General features: G+C 37.5%; 1 protein-coding gene across 3 annotated transcripts; it reads right to left on the reverse strand.

The window, feature by feature from the left end:
• Positions 1-417: 417 nt before the first annotated feature.
• Positions 418-11,908, reverse strand: LOC121643855. Of its 3 annotated transcripts, XM_041991430.1 has the most exons (23): positions 11,699-11,908; positions 11,597-11,598; positions 10,802-11,017; positions 9,382-10,457; positions 9,175-9,249; positions 8,957-9,068; positions 8,339-8,484; positions 8,193-8,252; positions 7,973-8,106; positions 7,681-7,873; positions 5,190-5,371; positions 3,394-3,564; positions 3,027-3,153; positions 2,828-2,928; positions 2,539-2,747; positions 2,339-2,447; positions 2,041-2,217; positions 1,872-1,957; positions 1,603-1,740; positions 1,415-1,492; positions 1,134-1,242; positions 831-999; positions 418-695 (listed from the first exon to the last, which is right to left on the reverse strand). In XM_041991430.1, exons 3-23 carry the CDS (start codon positions 11,004-11,006, stop codon positions 528-530), a joined length of 3,825 nt encoding a protein of 1,274 aa, XP_041847364.1. In that variant the 5' UTR covers positions 11,007-11,017; positions 11,597-11,598; positions 11,699-11,908; the 3' UTR covers positions 418-527. The 3 variants fall into 3 exon arrangements, with proteins under 3 accessions (XP_041847364.1, XP_041847366.1, XP_041847365.1); XM_041991432.1 differs by lacking the exon at positions 1,415-1,492 and having other exon boundaries at positions 1,672-1,740; XM_041991431.1 differs by lacking the exon at positions 1,415-1,492.
• Positions 11,909-22,862: the final 10,954 nt, after the last annotated feature.

Here is a 22,862-nt window from a genome sequence, read left to right on the forward strand (position 1 = left end):
TTGTATATCTTGATTAGGTGAAAGCAGAAGACACTGACAGCAAAATGTTTAGATGACCCAGTTACTGACAAGAGTGCTATGAAAAGATTAACAGTTTAAAGTTTAAAGTTTATATTTATTGTTTCATATGATGGGTAACAATACTGTTACAGTTGTTGCACCCCATTTGAGTATCCACTGTAATATTTGTACAAGGATGAGAGTAAAGCCGAGACGCAGGATGACCTCTTTAAAAAAAAATGTAATGTTTTAAAAACATTAAATAAAAATATAAACATATTCAATATAAACAAAATGAAAAAAATCAAGTTTTTAAAGGTATTTGAATATCTTAGTTTTACAATGTCCTGAAAGTAAATCAAACTTATTATATTATAAATATATGTTGTGTAAAAAAACAACAACAAATAAAAACCCTAAAGAAAAACAAATTCAACACAAAAGTATGTTTACAAAAAACAACTAAAAATTGTTATTAGAAAATAACTTCAGGTGTGATACAGACCGGAAAGTGGGTGAAAACAGTGTTACAAAGGCTGGTGTTTACTGCCCCCCAGTGGTTGCATGTTAAGTTTCCTGTGCAGCTGAGCCTTGGCCAAGTCTTCAGACAGTCTCTGGGCCATGCTGTCTGTGGTCCTCTTCATGGTGAGGGCAACCTCAATAGCCTGGTCCAAAGTCCTGTTCATGTCCTCTTCCTGGAAAAGAATTGGATATTTTTGCCTTTTTGAAAAATGTTTCTAAGTCTGATGACTTACTGTCATGTCTGTACAAAGATAAAAAAAAAAGACCCCTTAAAAGTATATCATGCACATCACTAAGAAATTTTTAACCTTTTTTCCACTGCGTCTGCCTGTCTTACAGGCAGTCCTGGAGGACACTGAGACTGGAGACGGCGTCCGCTGGAAATACACATTGCTGGGCAAGAGAGCTGAGTCTGACTGGGTGGAGCGTTTTCTGGGATGGGACATGGATTGCAGTTGTGGCTCCTTCACTTTATAGCTGGTTTTAAAGGCAGATGGTGAGAAACACTTCATTATTTTATTTATATTCTTAATTTACTTTATGGCAAACTGCTGATCAAAGCTGTATGGTTACAGGTGGTGTTTTGTACTGTACAGGTAAGAAACGTTTACCTGGCTGGCAGGCTGCTGGAGGAGCCATAGCTGACCTGGAGGAGGGGCTTCTGGAGAGAAAGCTCTGAGAGAAGAGACCACCTATCCTTGGAGTGAAAACTTTTGCTAGCTGTTGAAAACAGAAACATAAGAACAAAATCCTGTGTAATAACCCACACAAAGATGGATACGGAAAAAAAATTAAATAAAAATTTTGTGCATGTTTTCATTACAATTAAGAAAGCAGATCAATCTAAGGTTGTTTCATTACTCATAAGGCCTCTGATGAAATGGTTGCCCACCCTGTGGTCTTTGCTTGACACGACTTTCAGAGACCAAATCAATCTCTCTCTTTACAGTAGAGCTGATATCCAATGTCCCTGCAAGATAACCCCCATAATGTGACATTTAACGCCATTTTGAGGAAAATAACCACATTCAAAATAAGAACAAATAGCTGAATATACTGTGTAGATATGATGGTTCTGACCTCTGTTGGACTGTGTTGTTAGCTGGAGTTTATCTCTAAGCTCACTCATTGAACAAACAGTTCTTCTACCTCTCCGGCTTCCTGCAGATGAATCGTGTAACAGGATCTCAGAGCAACTTGTGTCATCACTGTCTCTACCTGCAAATGACCAAATCAAATTTTGAGGCAGAAGAAATATTTTCACTCATGTTCCTGAAGACAAATAAAATGAGAGACAGATAAGCTGAGGTTTTACAATAACAGCAAGATACTACATTACAGTGGAGGACCTTTGCTCTTGCTGGGGTCCATGTCTGAAGAGATCCAATCCTCTAACGTCAACTGACGCCCTCCTCTGCCACCCGACTTCTTTACACTGGAGGTTATAATACTCAGTTATGAGAACATAACAGGATGAATGTTTGTTTTTTTTATTCAACAACTGAATCAGGTCCATACCTGCTAATTTCTGGTATCTGGTGGCTTCTGCTTTTAGACCTACGCCCCTGACATTCTTGTCTGTATTTTGAGGTGAGATAGTCCATCCTCTGTGTTAAATGAGGCAGCTGGACTAAGCCTTCCTCCAGCTCCTTCTTCAACCTTGACACCTCTGACTGCAGTGCCAGGATAGCTTCACTGGATACACACACACAAACAGATGTTTTGATGTTCACTGTGTAAAATGGAAATGAAACAGCAGACCACCATTAAATCTTTCGTTCAGTAATGTGACTGTCTTCCACTACCCCAGACTGACCTATTACAGGAGCAGGAGTGTAGTGGGCTCCGTCTGTCTACAGTATCCATGCTGAGTACAGGGTCAGATACGTGGTGGTGGAGCTGAGCGGGAAGGTTGTGGACACTTTCTGTTTTTGGTCAGCAAGGAAGAAAAAAAGTATTTCAGGACTGATCAGACATGATGGCATAAAAAGTAAACATGAAGAGGAATTCACTTACCCTGCAGCATGGCTGAAGGTTCCTTAGTTGTGTTCTTCAGCCACAGCTCAACTGCAGCAGCTGCTGGTTCACAGTGCTGCGTTTGGATGGGTGGGTGGGAGCTGGTTGTCTGGTGGTCACATGGGACAGCTGCAACAATGGCTGTCTGCAGGTTGGAGCAGGAACCTTCACTGCCTGAACCACTTAGACCCTCACTCTGAGACCGAACACTGTAGAAAAGGATGCCAGCCTTGAATCGCTTTCAAATCAGACCAGTGTGATGCGGTGCAAATGAAGATCATGTTTCTACCTTCTTGTGAGAAGATTTGGGTGAAATGTTTCAGAGGTGGACTGATTCAAATAGGAGCTCCCAAATCCACTGTCTGTCTCTGGACTTACAAGCCTCTGCTCCTTAAAAAAATAGTATCACATTATATTTGCCAGTCTGCTAAATGACATTAAATTATGACTGTGGGGTCTTGGGCATTCAATCATTTTCAAATCGTCACCTGTGATGTGTATGAGGTGTCGAGAGGAGGCTCTGATCGACTGTGGCTGTCTGAGTTTCTAGGAGCATCAGAAGAACAGGAGATCTCTACTGCCAGACTTACACAATCCCCCAGATCCCACACACTTCTGCAGGAAGTAGAGAGTAGGTAAGTGGAAGTTAGTTAAAGATCAAGTGCTTCCTTAAAAACAAGAAAATAAATTTTAATATTATTTAAATATTACAAAATAATATAATCTCTTGGTATACGGCTCCTTACGCCCATGCATGTGACAGAGAACATGTACTGTATGTGTCACACATTCCTTTAACCACAATCAGCTGTTTACAGTATCTATTCACACACAATGGCATATCTCCACACTAACCTGCTGCCTGCTTGCTGTGTCTGTTTTAACATACAAGTGGTTCCACTCAGGTTTGCAAGGATCTCAGTGTGATCGGTCACCTCTGATAAAACAGAGTTCTTCTCTCTTTTAAAGCCCTCCTTGTTCTCAGCTGTCTGGATGTCTGGTCCCTCCAGTGAGCCCAGTAAGTCCCTGAAACAGCACAGAGAAGACAGCCTGCACTGATCCAAACAAGCTGTTCCCTGTGCACTGGGGAATCTAACACCAACAATGTACCTGAAACAGTATCTGACTGCAGGAAGGCTCAGAACGTGCCTTTTAAATGAGCACAAACGTGCATGCAGGTGCCACTCAAAACATGAATAGATGGAAAGAATATGGTGGTTTAATACATGTATGTTGACATATACAAGGTAGAAAAAACTTACTTTCCCTGTTCAGACTGTTCACCTAAAATATTAACTCTCAGTCAGCTGACTTATTTATATACCAGAAACTTAAAGAGAGAGAAACATACAAAATTACAGTTATGAGGTAGTGTTAAAGCATTTATCATTTAAGATGTACAACCCCAATTCTAAAAAGTTAGCATGCTGTGTAATGTGTAAAAAAAAAAAACCACACAATTCAATGATTTGTAAAGTCAACACACCCATATTGTATTCCCAGGAGAATATAAACATATCAGATGTTGAAACTGAGACATTTTACCATTTAATGGAAAATTTTAACTCTTTGAATTTAATGACATCAACACATTAAAAAGGTTGAAAGAAGGGTAACAAAAGGCTGAAAACAATTGGTATAAATCACAAACAACTGGAGGATCATTTGACAGCTACATAGGTTAACTGGCAACAGGTCAGTAACATGACTGAGTATAAAGAAACATTTCAGAGATGTAAAGATGTAAAGATGAGCGAAGGATCGCCGATCTGGGACAAACTGCATCTAAAGATTTCAGAAAGATGTTCAGCGTAAAATTGCTGAGATTTTGAAGTTCCCACCATTTATCATCTCTGTGCACACAGTGGACAAGGCCAATGGACAAAACTGGATCCTCATGATCTTTGGGCCCTCAAGTAAGAATAAGCATGATTTTCTACTAAACATCACTACCTGTTCCAGAAATTACTGTGAACAGAATTCACCATGAAATAAATAAATGCATGTTAAAGCTCTTCATGCTCAGAGAAATCATCATCCTAGTTCAGGGGTCTGCAACCTTTTCAATCCAAAGGGCCATTTTTCCTTCAGATGTAGGTATTTGTGGAAAATGATGTTTTAAAAAAGCCCAAAGTTTCCAAACTAATGACGAGAAAAATAGATTAAAAAATATATATATATTACTGGTACTTTTAGTGTCATTATGTTGTGGAAATTCAATGCAATTATTCCATGAAAAAAAATGCTAAAAACCTGCATTTGTTATTATATCTATATTTAAAAACATTAGTTAGTTCTTTAGCGTTTTTAGCCATGTATTAGGAGCCTTTGTGATCCAGAGAGCCTGTCCCCTGTCCTAGTTCGTCACCCTGTTTATTGCAGATATTTTTTTCCTATTAAAATCAAAATAAGCTCATATTTTTCATAAAGTGGTAAAATGTCTCAGTTTCAACATCTGATATGTTTTATGAGAATAAAACATGCATTTATGAGATTTTCAAATGACAGCATCCTGTTTTTTATTTACATTTTACACAGTGTCCCAACTTTTTGGGATATGGTGTTGTAAATTGTAATATATGGAAATTAAATCTGAAGCTGAAATATTAAATATTGCAATAAACAGTAAAAAAATTACATATCATTGGTACCATGAAAGGCAGATGTCACTTCCAACATTTTTCATTACAGGATCAGCAGTCATGAGCTCACTGCTTTGGTTTAATCCACCATCTTCATGGAGCTTAGTGGCCACCTCCAAGTCCTCCTGGTTTATTTCTTCTTCATGTGCATTCATTTTACAACTCACTGTAGAAAGACCTGCACTTGCCCCCTGAAACAAATCCCAGTCATGTATTTTGATTAGTGCAAACATTCAGTCACACTACACCTCCACCAGTCCACCAATACAGAATTAACCATCAATGTGTATGTAGGATTGTAGGTTTGAAATATAGGTTGGAGTGAATATATAACTATTGATAAATAGAAAATTGTTAAATGATTTAACATTAGGTGGAATTATATGCTAAAAGCATAGTATAACGTTTAAGCCTCTTAGCTAAAAGGGGATAATAGCTACACCATAGACATATATAATAAAGGCTAGATGCTTTATGGCAGAGTTTTGAACCTCATGCCACGTGGCTTTAACTCTGGATCCTTGAACATGTTGAAATTGCAGTTTTTGTCTTCAAAAAAGCAGAGTGCAGCAGAGTGGCTCACGCACCAGGCATCAGCAAGTTCCAGACAAGTACAGCCTATCAGACTGAGGTCTGGCACAGTCACCACCATACACTGCTGAGATTAGTTGTGTCCCTGTTTTTAAGCTAAGGCTTCACTCACACATATCTCTGTTTTTTCTCTGTCCTCCATGTGTAAATCTCCACAATAGTCTAGTTCTCTGTACAGGGTGGGGGTTTCAACAGGCTGCATTCCTTTATGTATATTTGTAAACCTTGTACCTATTTCGTACTGTAAATAAATGTCACTTTTATGTCCAAGATGTTACAGACATTGAATAGTGAGAATAATGTATTATAATTTGTTATGATAATATAAATATGTTATGATAATATAAATATTACTGATATAATAAAATATATAATAAAATATAATGAAAGTCCATGGTTAAAGCTCTGCTCTAGAATCTTTGGTTATATTTAGTAATTATCATTATTCATATGTTTTATTCATAAGAATGCACTGTCATAGCTACATCTCTGGCACTTATAACAAACCAAACCCTTTAAAAATCGCTATAAAACTGAACAAGTTATGGTTATAAATAAAGTGCATGCACCATTAAAACAATGTTATGCGTGAGCAAGCTGACTGTGGCTAGACGGTTGCCAGTGCAGACGTTCGACTACATTGGCCAGCAGCGCGAATGAGTCATCTAGCCTTTGTTGTAGATATCTATGAGCTACACTAGCTAATGATATATGACATTATCTTAAAGCTACATGACATTAGCTAAACTGTTAGCTACCTGACAACATGTTAGATGATTAAGTAATTAAGCATTAAATTGTTTATAAGTTCTGAAAAAGGGTTTAAATAGTATATTTACACATTACCTGTGAGTAACAATGATTTAAGATGGAGGTAAAAAGGAAGCTGAATGCTGCCCAGGGATGGTTTAAGTCACTAAAAGTAATTAAATTTTTTGGTTTGATGTTCAATAACCTAATGGAGTTTAACAGTGCACCACGTTTAACACATTTGGTTCACATGTAACTATGTTGCAGAAACACAGTCTAAAAGGTGTGAGTTCCTCTACAGCAGTGGTTTTCAAACTTTTTGAGCCACGACCCCGAAGATAAGATGGAGTGTTGCTGGCAACCCCCACCTCCACACGATGACTTAGTGATTAATTGTGTGATGTATCAGATGGGTCATCCTCTAAACGTAATGCTGGAAAATGGTCAGTATCTCCATAAATAAGGAGGATAAAATGGTGTTTGGTGGGTCACCGCTGTGACAAGCCACCTACATGCCCAAAATCACCTTATTTTATGAAGATAATGTCAAATTCAGATTTTTATTATGGCAGGTGTACTAACTTTGTTGTTTATGCATTATTGTGTTAAAAACAATTAATGTGCTAATTTTAAAGATCTATCAGGTAAACAAACACTCAGTTTATTTAAATCCAGGTTAAAGACCCACATGATCTCTGCTGCATTTGAATAGTTTTTTATTTAAAAGTCCAAATCTGCATTTTTTTTCTTCTAAGCTTGAATTTTTAAACTTGATCATGTTTGAATGCTGTTTTTCTCTAATGTTTTCTTTTTGCTTTCTCTTTTGTTTTAATTTTAAATGATGCTTCTTATTTTCTAACGTTTCAATGTTTCCGTAAAGCATTTTGAATCACCCTTTGATCCTAAATTTATTCGATAAAGGTAGGCTACATATTTTTTACAACTATCTGGCAACCCCCTGAAATAATCTCGCAACCCCCAGTTTGAAAACCACTGCTCTACAGGATAAAGCAGGAATAACTAATGAATAACTATCCAGTGATGCATTATTACAGGTTATATTAATTGTGGAGAGTGATATGTTTGGTGGATATCTACAGTAATGAGAAATGTCAAAAAACATTGATAATGTTGAGAGGGCAGCAGGTCTATTTGTTACCTTGTGCAAGGATGATGAGGGTGAAGGTGTGTACATGCAGACTGGTCCAGGCTTTGCATGCTGTGACACTGTAGTGGGTGTGGGAGTGGAGGATGAACAGGGTGGAGAAATCTGCTCATATATGTTTTTGTCAATCATCTCCTTTATGTCTTCAAGGTGCATCCCTATCCTGAATATGTCTCCCTCCACCAATCTGCACATATAACATCACACACAGATGCATTGTTTCATACATATATTGATGTACAAACATAATGTTGACACATTACTCCATTAGCAGAATCTATTAAACCTGTTTGGATCAAAAGCACCAGTATTCCTGGATAGACCCATGTAGTTCTGCATCTCTAGAGTTCTGTGCTCTTCCTTCTTACTGATGTATTTCCTCTCTAGCTGGTCCTGTGCCTCCATCATGCTCCTCAACATCTGACAAAAGGAAATTTTTAATTTCATGCAAAAAGGTGTCAAAATGTCAAAAAAGATGATTATTTCTGAATACAAATAGTTCATACCATTTGTTGCTCTATTGTGCTTACAGCCATGTTGCTAACATTGAATTTAAATTCCTCCACCTAAATACAGAGGTTTGTTAAATGGTTTAATACATCTTCGCATTTAATGGAAAACAAGTAGTATGAGGAACATATTCAAGTTTAACCTTCTCCATGAACTGGCTGATGATGTCTCTGAGCTCCGCAGTCATTCTCTCACCATCACTTGGACAGTCTTCGTGCAGGTTTGAGGAAACTATGATCGTCTCCTTAACAGTTTGAATAGTTTCGTCTTTATTTTCACTTAAGTTTTCTGCAAATATACCACACAAGGATGCACACCCAACATGAAATGACCAATTATGACTAACATGTATTTGATAAACTCCTATATTCCTCTGGGATGTTTAATGTGTACACTGCGAAGAAGAAGAAAGAAGAATGTTTTAGAAAAAATATAATATCTAACTTGTTAAGTTATTTGGCTTTTTTAACGTAACTTGTTCTAAACTAAGATATTCAAGATATTTTGTAACAACTGGCTCAAAAGAAAACTGTCAAATAATCCTTTTTAATGAAACATGGGGTTTTGCAGGGTTTATAAATTGTCATTGCTTCTCCAAATAAGAAAATTTACCATTAATTTAGAAAAAAAAAAAGTTTAGAATGATATTTGAACCTGTTTGTCTCTGTGGAAACCAGTTAGTTAGTTTAAGCAGTGAGGTAGTATGGCAAAGTGAAGAATCAACCTGTCATGATATCCGGTGTCAGACACAGAGAAATACCTGGAAAGAATGTGGGGGGACTCAAGTGTCTGGGATGACTCATTTTGTCACACTCGACATGTTCACCGTCATCATCCTCTGAAAGAAGCATCTGTTCTGATAACAGCTGAGTCTGTGAACAGAAGTCCATGAAATCGTAACTTGCAATGTTTCTTAACTTGTCAAGAATTCCATCAAATCTGCAAAATCTGCACAAACGCAAACAGTGTATAACTTACATTGGTTCCTAGTCTCATTTGGTCTATTACATTCTCTGCCTCTGCATACTTGGTCAGTAGTTTATCATATTTAACCTAAAGAAATTAGCGACAAATTATTAGTCCTTTAGAATGTTTATAACCACAACGACTGAAAAGATTTACAAGTTAAATAAACATAATAAATCAGGTATAGATGCCCTATAAAAATTTAATACTGAATTCTACCTGGAGGTGATTCACCAGTGCTGGTGAAGTCTGTTTGTCATTGTCTTTGAAGACATAGGACTTCTCTAATGGTGGAACTGAATCCTCCAGGACTCTACTGATCACCTCCAACATCCCTGGTGAAGACTGGGCTCTGTGCATGGTATTAGGGCACTGAGGACTAGATCTGGTGGGTCCACTCGGTGTTTTAGGAATCTTTACCTTAGGAGCCACCTTGGAGAAGTCAGGGAGGGGGTAATGAACTTGGCCTTGGCCATACTTCATCTCGCTGAAGGATCTGGTACGCACCAGAGAGATTCTCTGAACCTGATCATCCTCCTCCCCTGCCTTTTCTTGCTCCACTCCGTCCGTACTGATATCTCTACTGCTCTGGTTTGAACTTACAGAGCTGCCTCCATCGTTGCCATCACCAGATAAAGTGAAATGATCTCTTTTCTTTTCCGTCTTTATCTCCAAAATTTCATATTTTGATGCCGAGTTACTCCTTTTATCAGAGCTTTTTGTGTGATCACTGTGTATTTCTGTACTGTTGTGTGCTGGAGCCAAACTTAAAACAGTGTTGTCCACACTCTCCAGCAGAGACACCTCCGGCAGAGTCTCTGCTTCGATCAACCTACTTGATTGCAGCAACTCCTCCTGGGAGAAGTGTCGCAGCAACAACTGGTTAATGTGTGCAGAATTGAGGTATGGTGGAGATACTTCAGTAGAATTAGAAGCTTTTAAAGAGTTGTCCTTTTTGGCATCCTCTTGCAACAATTCAAGAAAATCAGGAAGATCAGGACTACCATGAACAGTGTGTCCTCCATCAGAGTTTCCTATAGAACTACCTGTCTGGTTGAAGTAGGGGCTTCCGAGGTCACCATCATAGGGTAGATCCTCCTGATCCTCATCACTTGTGTTTTGTCCTGAGTCCTCACACTCCTGCATTATGGGTGGCTCATTTTTCATGGTGTTTGGTCTTTGGACAGACACACAGAATTTGCTACTTTTAGATTTGCTTTCAACTTTCACACTCTTACTGCTGACAGTGCTGCTCTCTGAGGAAGTGTCTTCCAGCTCTGACAGCTCTGCATTTCCTGCAAATTAAAGAACACAAATCGTGTTAAAGCTTAATTAGACAGTGCCACAGATGACTGATTGCCACAACTTTATTCAGATCACCCACTATAAACAATGACAGCCTCAGCTTTGCTTGCAAACAGACAATGTGTTATTATAATTATCAGTGAAAATGATCCATTTCAATGCCTTCTGCTTTGTCATACAGTACCACATCAACTATACAATACATTATAATTGCATCAAATTAAGTATGCAACAGTATCATCCAAAGTTTGAATGTAAACTCACACAGACACAACAAAAACATTTGTTATATACCCAAACTTAACAGATAAAAATAATAATAATAGTAACTTACCAGTAAGGTTTATGCTGGCCTCTGAGGCAGTAGATTCTGCTTGGGATAAATGTAAAGCTAAAGAACTCTCCAGATCACTGAGGTGGAGACTTTCATCCTCACTGAGGTCAACAAAGATGCTCTGCTCAATGCATTTCTCCCAGAGCACTGTGGGCTTGTCCTCTTCCTGAACATCCTCATCTGATTCCTCTGTATCTCCCTCCATGAGCACTTACTCTGCAACAGAAAACAAATTAGCTAACTTCTCCTCTCTTGTGTTAAGAATGGGGGGAAGAAAAGAGGGTGGAATACCAGTTCATTACTTAGCAACGTAACCAGTGATCTGACAACATAGGATCAAAATGTGCTAAGCTGTCAATTATTTAACAATCAACATATTGTGTGCGTGGTGGTTTGCATGGCATGATGAGTGCTTAAGGTTTTGGGTGTTCATTATGTGAAATGATTTAAGTTTTTTAGGAAGAAAGAAACAATATTCTAGTTTCAAAATTAAAAATGATTAAACCTGAGAAATATATCTTTTAACACTTACAATGTTACAAGTTATTAATATATTGTTAAATAGATAAACTTAATATAGTAATTGGTGGTTGAATCTTTTTAAAAATTCAGAATATCTAAAAAAATGTTTTTATTGTTTTTGCTAATTAAATGCATAGGTATATTTTAAATGCAGCTCAGTAAAATAATTCAGATTTCCTTCTCAGTACTTGTTCAAACGTGCAGTATTTGAGTGAATGAAATTAATGGTAAACCTAAGTTGTAAGCACTTATAATAAAAGAAACCATAAAAGCTGCTACACTGCACGCCATGCAGTCTCAAAGTAGTCGCTGTACTCAAGTTTTTGCTACATTTTCCATCTCCTTTTCTACATTTTGGATGTGCTAGTAACTCACTGTTTATGAACTGGTCCTGCAGCAGGGCGACATTAGTTTTACGTTGATTCGATCCACAGACGGTCTCTTGCGCTTAATATACCCTTGAAAGTAGCTACAGTATTCCTCCTTCTCTCTCTCTTTCATGACATATGGCTTCTCGGACGTGTTTAGTTTCTGTGGCATCATTAATAATGTAACTGACACGGCAGCGCTGAACGTGTGGACCATGACTAGCAACGTGCACAAGCAGGTGTGGTTGCTAGGTAACCACTTCGAAACCCCTTCCAAAAACAACCGCGGTGAAATGTCTCCGGCCTGTTTTTAGTGACAGGTTACTTTTAATAAGAACTTGTTCTTTTTACTTAACATACTGTATTTACAGGTCGCACAGTGCTTAGCCTGCCAGGCCAGCGGTCCGTCAATTAAAAGGCCATTAGAGTTTACCCCAATAAAAGTAGCTCATTAACACGGCTCATTTTCTACTTTTGTTCATGAATGTTTAAAAAGTACATCGCCTTAAGAAAATATCTTTTCTTTTAAACTTTCAAAACATTTTGAGACTTAATTCTATGTTTATGATAATTGGGGTTTGAAAGAGGTTTGTTAAATTGAAAATCTTTTGTTTTTCAGGTTTCTGAGCCATTTGAGTTGGCGGGAATGGACCTTATTGGCAAATTAAGACATCAAATACTGGAAATCAGTATGCCTAATGGTTGACTATTTTACTAAATGGCCACAAGTTTATGCACTGAAGTCAAAGTCTGCCAAGGAGGTTACTGGATGTTTACTTAATGTTGTATATCAGTTTGGAGCCCCTAAAAGGATACTTACTGACCAGGGAAGAGAATTTGTTAATTTCCTAAGTACACCTGTCCTATCACCATGGTATAAATATGTTTGAAACAAATTGTAATACTTTGAAAACATAACCATTTTTAATGATCAAGTTTAAATTCAAGTAACTTATAAAAACTCAAAATTTCTTAATTGAATAATTTGGGACTTCTATTATGTGTGCCATCATAATTCTAAAAAAATGCTTTAAAATGGCAGATCAACAAAGAAGTGTGTGGCATTCTGGATATCCAAAGGAGCCTCTGTTCTCCATACCACCCACAACCCAATAGACTGGTTGAGAGGATGAATGAGACAATTCAGGGACAATTTATTATTTTCTTTTGTGCACCTAACATTACTTTGTTGCTTCAAGTACAACCCATTAAATAGATATGGATTTATATTTCTTAAAAGTTTTCTTTTTCATGGAAATGTGAAAACATCTATACAACATGACAAAGTAATCCTGATACAAAATATTCATTTTTTAAACATGTATTAACCTTAGAGTCTTGAGTAAAGTAGTTGCAAGCCATTCAGAAGCATGGGATTTTCTTGATCCTGTAATGTTTGGTCTCTGAACCTAAAAGCAGATGACGATGCAGTACTCCTTTTACTACCTCGTGTTCAGAAGAGAGGCTTGCTATCCATTACAAATTCCAGAGTACCTTGAGGTAAATTTATGTTCATTCATTTGGTTGGTGAGATAGTTTACATGGGCCTGTTCACTTTAGATACCTGTTCCACATGCTAATGAAAACATAGCTGATGTTTCACATGTCCTCCTCTCAAGAGTATAGGAGCCTACAAATTGTTCTACTGGGATATTTGTCAAATTGGACCAAACATGGAGCTGGAGTGAGGTATACAGTTATTCTTAGGAGATTATTGCTTTGTAAGCTAACTACAAAATTATCTACATATTTTTTCTAACCTTTTGTTTAAAAATTCCTTCACAGAGTATTAATGCCTATATGATTAAAAAGCTGCTTTCTTAGACTCCTATGCAATGACTGCAATGTGGTATGGAAAATCCCCAAGACTTAAGGTGTGTATCAGTATTATCAGTCTCTTGGATGTACTCTCAAATGCAAAATAAATACAAAATGTATTTTTTAAAACATCATCATGTAATAATGAATATTTGATGATTTAGTTGTTTTTTTTTTTAAATAAATACAAATACATCTTGTAATTGTCACAAGAGCAAGGTGGAGGACTTAAAGAGCAGACAGAGATCTAAAGCTGAGAACAAAAAGTCATGCAGGTGTGGCTCTGGATCAGAAATTGTGCAACAGGCTAGGTATATAATGAGGCTTAAACAGGCTTCTCTGGAAGAACAATGCAGATATTAAACCAGGAAACATGAACAAGATAAGATTCTGAAAATACAAGCGACCAGATACCAAGTGTTGATAGTTCAATGCTCTGGTGGTGAGTGAAGGAGGGATGCAGTCTAGATACACTGCTGGTGGATGAGAAGATGAATGCCAGCTGCACCGCAGAAACCTGTCTGAGGAAACAACTACGCCCACAAACACACATAGGGGAAAAAAGGAAACTAACAAAGGGCGAACACTAAAGTCCAAAGTCCCAGAGTCCATGACAGTAATTAAAAACTTCAGAAAAAAAGTACTTTAGACAAATATTTACATAGAATTAATTTGCTGTGTTTCTTCTCATATTTAGAATTTTGTAATATGACCAGCTCAATTCCTAAAATATTTTATTTCTTTATTTAAAGCTTTACAGATTAAACCCATGGACTATCAGGTCATGTTGGGAATTATAAATGAACATCACCACTGGACATTAGCGGTAAAATTTATTGTAGACACAAAAAACTTGAGATATACCTGAATGAGTATTCTTTATTGTATGTTAATTTTTATGGAAATATTATGTAGGCAATCTACATACATGAAAAAAAACTGCTCCTGGATCCACTGGGGGAATCTAGACAACACTTAAAACAATGTGTGGAAAGAACAAGGTAAGGACACACATATATATATATAATGTGTGTATTCTTTGTGTGGTTAGGGCTTTCATGAGAAGCAAGGGATGCAATGTGTCAAGGTGGACATGTGGATCCGTCCAGCATCCCATTCAAACAGACAGCACTTCATGTGGAGTGTTTGCATTAAAAGTATGTGCTTCCTCCTTCACATCATTACATCAGTATCCACCCTACACACACACAGACACACATCTACACACACAGTTAAATTGGCTTTTTTCTATACTATGTGCCCATATTTGAAGTTTTTAAATTGGAATATCAGTTTGCAGAAACACTTCTAAAAAAGGAAACGATAGATTTCAGTGCTACCCCACTGGCCATCAACAGACACAGGATGGAAATTGCAGCCGCTCTCCTCCTACAGATTGGTAAATTATGTGCTATAAACGTGATATAGATATGACATATAATAGTTTGAGCACTTTGAAAAAAAAAAATGAAATTATACAGTTTGATGTTTTAACTATTTAGCCATCTTCATTCCAAAACCTAAAAAATTAACACTTTTTGTTTCAAATTAAGACTCAACAGGTGTTATTTAAATGATTTCTTGTTGCAGGTTTAAGTGCTGTACAATAGCATAAAACTATGCAGTTTTACACTACCAAGATGCACTGATCACCTATAACATTATGAACATCCACCAAATACTAACAAGGTCCGTTTTGATAACTGAGACATTTTTTACTTATCAGGGCTGAGAATATATAAGGTGTCATATGGGACTTGTGGAGTTTAGAGGCATAGAAAACACCTCACACTGTCTGTCTCTGAACATATTATGTAACCAGCCATGTTACTTTTATGACAAACATAAATTCATATATTTGACTTTAACAAGATAAAGGTCAAATATCATCTATCAACAAAGGTTAGGTTGTATACTACCACACTGTTATAGAATAAGCATTCATGATTTCTTTGTTTTTTTTGTTTTTTTATTAACCAGATTTAACGAGCACAAGAAAGACTCCCAAATACCCCAAATTCAATATCCCAGAAAATTAGAATATCACTTAAGACTGATACAAAAAAAGGGATTTCTAGAAATGTTGGCCAACTGAAAAGTATGAACATGAAAAGTATGTTGGGGCTCCTTTTGCCTGAATTACTGCAGCAATGCGGCGTGGCATGGAGTCCATCAGTCTGTGACTCTGCTCAGGTGTTATGAGAGCCTTTCCCGCCACTCATTCTTGTATAAAAGTTAAAAAAATAAAATAAAATAAAACAAAAAACGCAATACTTATCACTACTTTGACTGTCTTGAATAATCAAATCTGTCAGTGCTAATGTAACTAAAGAAATGCAACTATACAAGTACTGAACATGGAATTAAATGAAAAAGAACATGGTATTCATTAAAATTAATTAATATCTTATTAAACCCCCCTCCCCAATTTCACGAACACCCGACCTCCACTGCCTCTGGTTGGCTAACAGTAAAACTGGGATTAGCTGAGCCCTGTCCATACAGGCCTAGTTTATTTAAAGAGTGAGATAGAGAAAGATAAAGCTAGATAGAGACAGAGTTCCTTTTTGGTTATCATGGCTTGGCCTTTTATTAATATTCCTGCAGAGAGTGCATGCGTAATTCAAAGGGCATTCAGGGCACCAGACACATGGGTTTTCAGGGGAAGGACCCCCACCATCAGTGGCCTCTTTGTCTTGGTATCTACAGTGCAACATATTTACAGCTCAACACATGTTTTGAACAAACACATTTCTTCAAAGGCTACCTCCCACTCTGAAACATGTTCTTGTAATTTATTTTCACCTGCTGCCAGGTACACTTTCATTGCTTCTGCAGAGATGTAATAGTGCAGAATTAATGTAGGTCGCACACACGCACACACACACATGATAATCACAAAGATGATGCATATTGATTATTGTGTTATTAATGAATTGAGCAGGGCCAGTACATACAAAGATGAATCAGCTGCTTTATGTAAACAGATTTATAACACAAGAGACCAGAAATAAATGAGGACAGTGAAATCAACAATTGACAGCAGTGACGTGCGGTCAGGAGAGGCGTCATCAAAAAAAAAAAAGAAAAAAAAAAGAAAAAGAAAAAGTACATAAAATAAATATTAATATTTTCCACTGATCTGTGTTAAAAATGCATTTTCAGTATGACTACACCGAATCTGAGGATTTCCAGATAAAATACAGGGCAGAAATCCCAGGTAAGGCAGTGGTGAGCTGTGCCTCCTCTGACTGCGTGATCCAGTACAAACTGGGTTGCATGACGCTTGCGCGTTTCTGTTCCTCAGCATGTTGTCAATATGAACGTTAAAGAAATATTTGTTATACACCATGACTCTCCACAGTGTATGTAAAGTCTTTAATGTATGTGTGACAGAATTATTCCTGCTGATTGTACAATAAAGTGCAGGGAAAAGTCAGCAAGTGAGGCAGGCAGTACTCTACCTCACCTCAAGGGGGCATAGTTTCATGCTGTTGGAAGAATAGTGAAATAAGATGCTCTTTTCGGTTCTTGCAATTGTAAATCTGACTCCAGAGGAGTTAATGCCTCACCAGCCACGAACCCCACCGCACATCACTGATCTCCATCAGCATTCTTTGTTCAGCTGCAGAGAAAATGACAGCTCTCGGCTTGCTCTCTCTTTCTGCCAGCTCCTCTTTTCCACCATCCACTCGTCAGGGCTTCCTATGTTCCTCAGGACCTCCCACATAGCCAGCCTATGTAAGCCTTGCTTGGATTAGCCTCAACTAGATCAGGGGCGGACTGGGGCAAAAAAATGGCCCGGGCATTTGGTACCTCACTGGAAGACAGATAAATATGAATATAAACATTACTGAAGAGATAAGGACACAATGATTTGTCCACCTGAGGACTTGATTAGAATAAATATATGTTCTCAGAAAGTGAAAACAGCGTCCGACACATTCGTCAGGTGGGCCAATAATGAGCTACTTAAAGAGAACAAAGAAACAGAGCTGGAGTTTGAGGTGTAGCAGTACCAGTAGTAGTAGCAGAACTCATAGACATTAATAGACTTACTACAACTAGACAGCAGCTACAGAAAATTGACAAACAGCTCATATTTTTCATCTGGCAAAAAAATACAGCTAGTCAAAAAAAACATGATCAACTTTACCATCATGCCACTGGTGCTGAGCGCTGGCTGTGCAGTGTTGTCCTCTTCATTGCTATGATTATCTTCACTCTAGATAAGAGAGAAGCACCTTGTTAGTGTAGCAGGTCACACATGTGTTACGTGTGTTATTGATTGCCATATGTGTTGGTCGGCCAATTACTGGGGGGGGGTGGATCATATAAAAGGCAGGCAGGGCGTGCAGGCTGCCTCTCGCTTGCTGGTGGCTGGGCTTACGTCATTTCCTGGTATCCGGAACTTCCCCTCCTGGATGGTGCAGGTAGACTAACAGCCGTCGCTGTAAACTGTTTGTTTGTGCATCTAGTGCTGCTCACTCTGGTTATTGTTTCAGAGACTCATTGGGTATTGCTGCAGGCTTTTGGTTATCTTTTTACCAAGTTTTTAGTGACTTTGTTTCATCAAGAGTATTTTATAATCCTGTGTTCTTTCTTTTATCAGGTGCTGAGCCTTTGGTGGTGGACTGGTATCTCTAGTGGTGTTGGTGGTGCCCCCTCTGTGTGTTGTGTGGATTTAAGTTGGTTTTGTTTGTTTAACCTCATTAGAGGTGTTCCTAGGACCCCCTTCTTTTCGTTTTGTCAGGACCCTCCCCAACCAAGTAGGTCTAAGCCCTGATTTATTTCCTTGGTTTTATTGGTTATTTTAATTGACATTTTTTTGTTTAATAAATTCATCTGTTTATTGGAACTGCTGTCTCTGCCTCGTGCATATTGAACCTGGGTGCCTGGTGGTAAGTTCACCACCTTGGTGCATTTCCCCGGGTAAAAGTCCTGGGGTGGCGTTGTCCGACCCTTGCACGACCAGAAAGCCACATTAGTAAGGCACTTAAACAACACTATCAGTGACACATTAAAACAGTAGAATTTAACAGTTGTACACAATTATGGTGTTAAGTATCATATACATTTTATTTTTTGTTGTATCTATATCTTTAGAGGATTTGTTTTCTTATATGTGAATGTATATGCTCTTATCTGGTGAAGTGTGTATAGGCTGCTCTCCTCCCTGACACTTTCCCTGTGTTGGGATGGCGACTCAGCCTGGCAGGAGATATGAGCAGAGACATTTGGTTGAAGTTTGGGGAAATTCACATAAAAAATTAAAATATGCAATATAGCTACAGAAAATTGTAAACACAGGTAAAAATGTAATGTACTATGTGAGGTTGATTCTCGAGTACACAGTGGTCTCTAAACCAGATTTTGGCGTGCTGCACATGAGTGGACATATTCTGTAGCCCTACTAACTGTTAACAAAGTAAATGCATTTGCATGCAATGTTAAAATTTACTTAAATGTTTTGAACATTCTCCTACATCATGTTGCTCTGTTTTAAACGGGTATGTTAGCATGTTTAAATTTAAATTAAATAGAAAAATGTTAAATTTTAACGTATTGTCACTCAAAAAAGTACAATTACATGTTCTTGATACTGAATAAGTATAGCTTAAGTTTTATAAAACTAGAAATAATAGGACCATAGACTAATATAAGCTAGAGAATAATGGACAAAGAAACATACATTAGTACACATTTCCTCTACACATACACTGTCTTAATTTATATATTAGCCAACAAAACCCACACTAAAGATAAAAACTTGCATTTAGAATAATGTCGATGAATTAGCAAAGTTTTTAAGATAGAAGAGTAGCATTTAGCTCACTAGCTTTAAGTGACGTACAAAAGAGAAAAAAAAGGCTAATGAGCACCGACTGGGCCTGGTCCACATGACGTTTTTGCAGCCAAACTATCCTAAATGCCTTGTGTTAAAAGTTAGCAAACTAGACAAATGTCATCACATTACAGCCACCTAGCATCAGGTCATGCTGTGCACCAGACGTTGACGCGAGAGCTGCAGGTGCAGCTGAGGATGATGTAGTTGAAAAAAGTATATTTGTCAGTTTCTGACACTTGGCCACATCTGCTTGTAGTTGCCTTTTTTTTCTCTCTCAACTTTTGTGATCCATCCATCCTTATTTTTGCAAGGGGGATTGATGAAGATGAATACGAGGAGGGGGGCCTGTACCCCAGGCCAGGCCTTCGGCTGTGATTGGCCAAGAGCCCCATGACCGAGGTGAAAGGGGTCTGACACACACCCATTTAGGCCTATGATGATTAGCCAGACACTTGAGGAACTGTTATTATTGGTCAACACATTAAAGGCCAGCCCAACTGCATTCATTTTCTTCAACAGCTTCTAAACCAAGTGACCCTGTCACTTTAAACCCAAACTGAAATGAAGCAGATGATTCAAATAAGACACAAGTCTTCCTGATTTTTTTTTCCTCCTCTTGTCACATTTTATATGAACATTTTGTATTAAAATAATCAATAATCCCTATTGGGAGCCTATTTTCTTCAATAGCTTCTAAACCAGGGGGCTCTGTCACTTCAAACCAGAGCTGAATTGAAGCAGTTGACCATCCAGACAGGACACAAGTCTTCCTGATTTTTATTTTGCCTTTTGATATATTTTATATAAATATTCTTATTAAAATAATCAATAATCACAATTGGGAGTCTATTGACTATTTTCTAGCTGCGATTTTTACTTAAGTTGCATTTTCTATAGTAATTTTGTGTTTGCCTATCAGGTTGTCTTGGCCATAAAAATCACAATTGGATAGGTTGTAGTTCTAATGCCACTCCAATATGTTTAAAAAAAAAACAAAACTATTTCCTCACTCATCTTCCCATCTCCTCTGGGTCGGCTGGGTGGCTGTTCAACTGAAGCTCAATTCCTCTACCAGAGTCCTGGGAGATTGAGGATCCTACGGAGTATCTTAGCTGTTCCTCGGGCTGCATTCTTCTAGATGGAGATTTCCAATGAATCTCCAGGTATCTGTTGGAGCCAACCGTTAAGTGTGGGAGACACGGGCCCTAGTGCTCCGATGACCACTGGTACTACTGTTGTTTTCACCTCCCAGGCTTTCTCCAGCTCTTCCTTGAGACCTTGGTATTTCTCCAGTTTCTCATGTTCTTTTTTCCTGATATTGGTGGTGGAGACCGGATTTGGGGCTCGCTCTCCTCTGGTCTGCCGGGGACATCCCCACGGGGCATGGTGGGAGGGTTATGTGTGATGTGGTTGTGTGAAAGTGAGAGATTATGGGTACAGCCAAGTGGCAACCTCCGGCAGCAAAATGTGAAGGCTATGCGGAAGTGTCTGGTGAGTTTGGAGTGTCGTTGCCTTCTCTCTTTAGTGTTTTTGTCTCCTCTTTCTTCTTTCTGCTTTCCCTTTTGCTTCTTTTTGCTGTCTTCCTTCTTTTTCTATCCCCTCCAGTCAGGTCCAGCAAGATTACATTTAATTCAACAGCAAATAAATAAATGAATGAGTCAGATTATCAAGAAGAGCCTTATATCTATAAGCCTCCCCTTTAAAAAAACAAATTTGTTCAGCACAACACAGCAACCAGACTATCATTCTGCTTGTTATGATGCTGGACAGAATAGGTTAAAAATAATAATAATAATAATACTAGATGTCTGAACCACGCTACTGGCCAATGGGGTCGAACGTTCACACTGGTGGCCATCTTACTACAGTCATCTCCCTCACTCATAACATTGTTTTAATGGTGAGTGGCTTTATAAATAACCATGACTTGGTCGATTTTATAATGATTTTTTTTTTTTTGTTGTTTGGTTTGTTATAGACGCCAGAGATGTAGCTATGACAATGCATACTTATGAATAATACTTATTAATAATAGCAATGAATAATTAAAGCCAAAGATTCTAGAGGAGAGCTTTAACCATGGACTTTCATATGAAAATAAACAGATAGGTACAATGAATATACACATGCACAAGGTATTCATGTTAAATCAATATTTAGGCTACTAAAGCTCAGCATACAGAATGAAAACATGATTCTGTGGAGATTATTTGCATTAAAAATATTAACGTAAATAATTACATAAATTAGTTACCGCCGTTACCGACCTATTCAAAACACAAAACATCTGAAAATAAAAAAAAAACCTTGATACAACCAAATACAGAAAAGGAGAAGAACAATGCAACAAAGTAGATTGTCAAAAAGAGCAAAGTGGCAAAGCAGAAAGCTTTTAACATTGTAATAAAAAGGAGGAAACAGTGGAAGAAAATAAGACCCAGGCATGGAGAGGAAAAACTGCATGCTCCCTAGAATGGTATACTGTATGAGAAAATGAAAAAACAAAACAAAACAACAAATAAACAACAACAAAAACTGTTATACAGTGATCCACTTTGGTAGGATCTCACACAGCAAAAATCAAATAAAGTTCAGTAATGTTAAATACCTGTGTCGAGGAAGACTTGTGTCTTGTTTGAATGGTCATCTCCTTCAATTCACTTCTGGTTTGGAATGACTGGGTTACTGTTTGGAAGCTTTGACGAAAATAGGCTTCCAATGGTGATTATTGATTATTTAAATAAAACTATTTATATAAAATATGAAAAAAGGAGAAATAAAAATCAGGAAAACTTGTGTCTTGTTTGGATGGTCATCTGCTTCAATTCAGCTTTGTTGTGAAATGACTTGGTCATATGATTTGGAAGCTATTGAAGAAAATAGACTTCCAATAGCAATTATTAATGTTTTATATATATATATATATATATATATATATATATATATATAAAGGTATTCATATAAAATATGACAAGAGGTGAAATAACCTACAGGAAGTGACTGGGTCACTTGGTTTAGAAGTTATTTGAAAAAGAAAAAATATATATATCATCTTTTTAAAGAAATTATTGAATTTCCATTAACATATTAAGCAATCTAAAAGATAAAAGATGTGTTATTTCTCTCTGTTTATGTCAGAATTCCGGTTTTTTTTAGACACTGGGTCAAATGGAAAGTTTATTGACAATATTGTTTTACCTTTTCAATAAGAATTTCCGTTTTAGGGAAATCCTGTAATTTCTTGATGGTTCCTAAAAGGGACCGGTAGCTCCAGTGCGATTATCTGTCAAATATCCAACCTAAACCTGATAGCTAAATGTGAGTAAAGTGTTTTGAGCATGCAGGATTTTGGATGATAAAGCGGATGGCTCAGCTGTACACGCATATACGCTGAAGCAGAAAGATATACCAAACGTTTTTTGTCTGTCAGATACTACTGACAGCCAAATAACTGCAAACGTCGTCTCTTTCCTATTCAAAACAATTGGTCCAATGACTGTTATTG

The sequence above is a fragment of the Melanotaenia boesemani genome, chromosome 8, assembly GCF_017639745.1.
Source record: "Melanotaenia boesemani isolate fMelBoe1 chromosome 8, fMelBoe1.pri, whole genome shotgun sequence".
Classification (NCBI taxonomy): domain Eukaryota; kingdom Metazoa; phylum Chordata; class Actinopteri; order Atheriniformes; family Melanotaeniidae; genus Melanotaenia; species Melanotaenia boesemani.

Coding starts and splice junctions, on each gene's coding strand:
- LOC121643855 (XM_041991430.1), bottom strand. CDS start 11,006: ATGGAGGGAGATACAGAGGAATCAGATGAGGATGTTCAGGAAGAGGAC. Junction 8,485..8,956: donor TCCCCCCACATTCTTTCCAG/GTATTTCTCTGT, acceptor GTATATTTGCAG/AAAACTTAAGTGAAAATAAA. Junction 1,000..1,133: donor TCCAGCAGCCTGCCAGCCAG/GTAAACGTTTCT, acceptor CTTTAAAACCAG/CTATAAAGTGAAGGAGCCAC.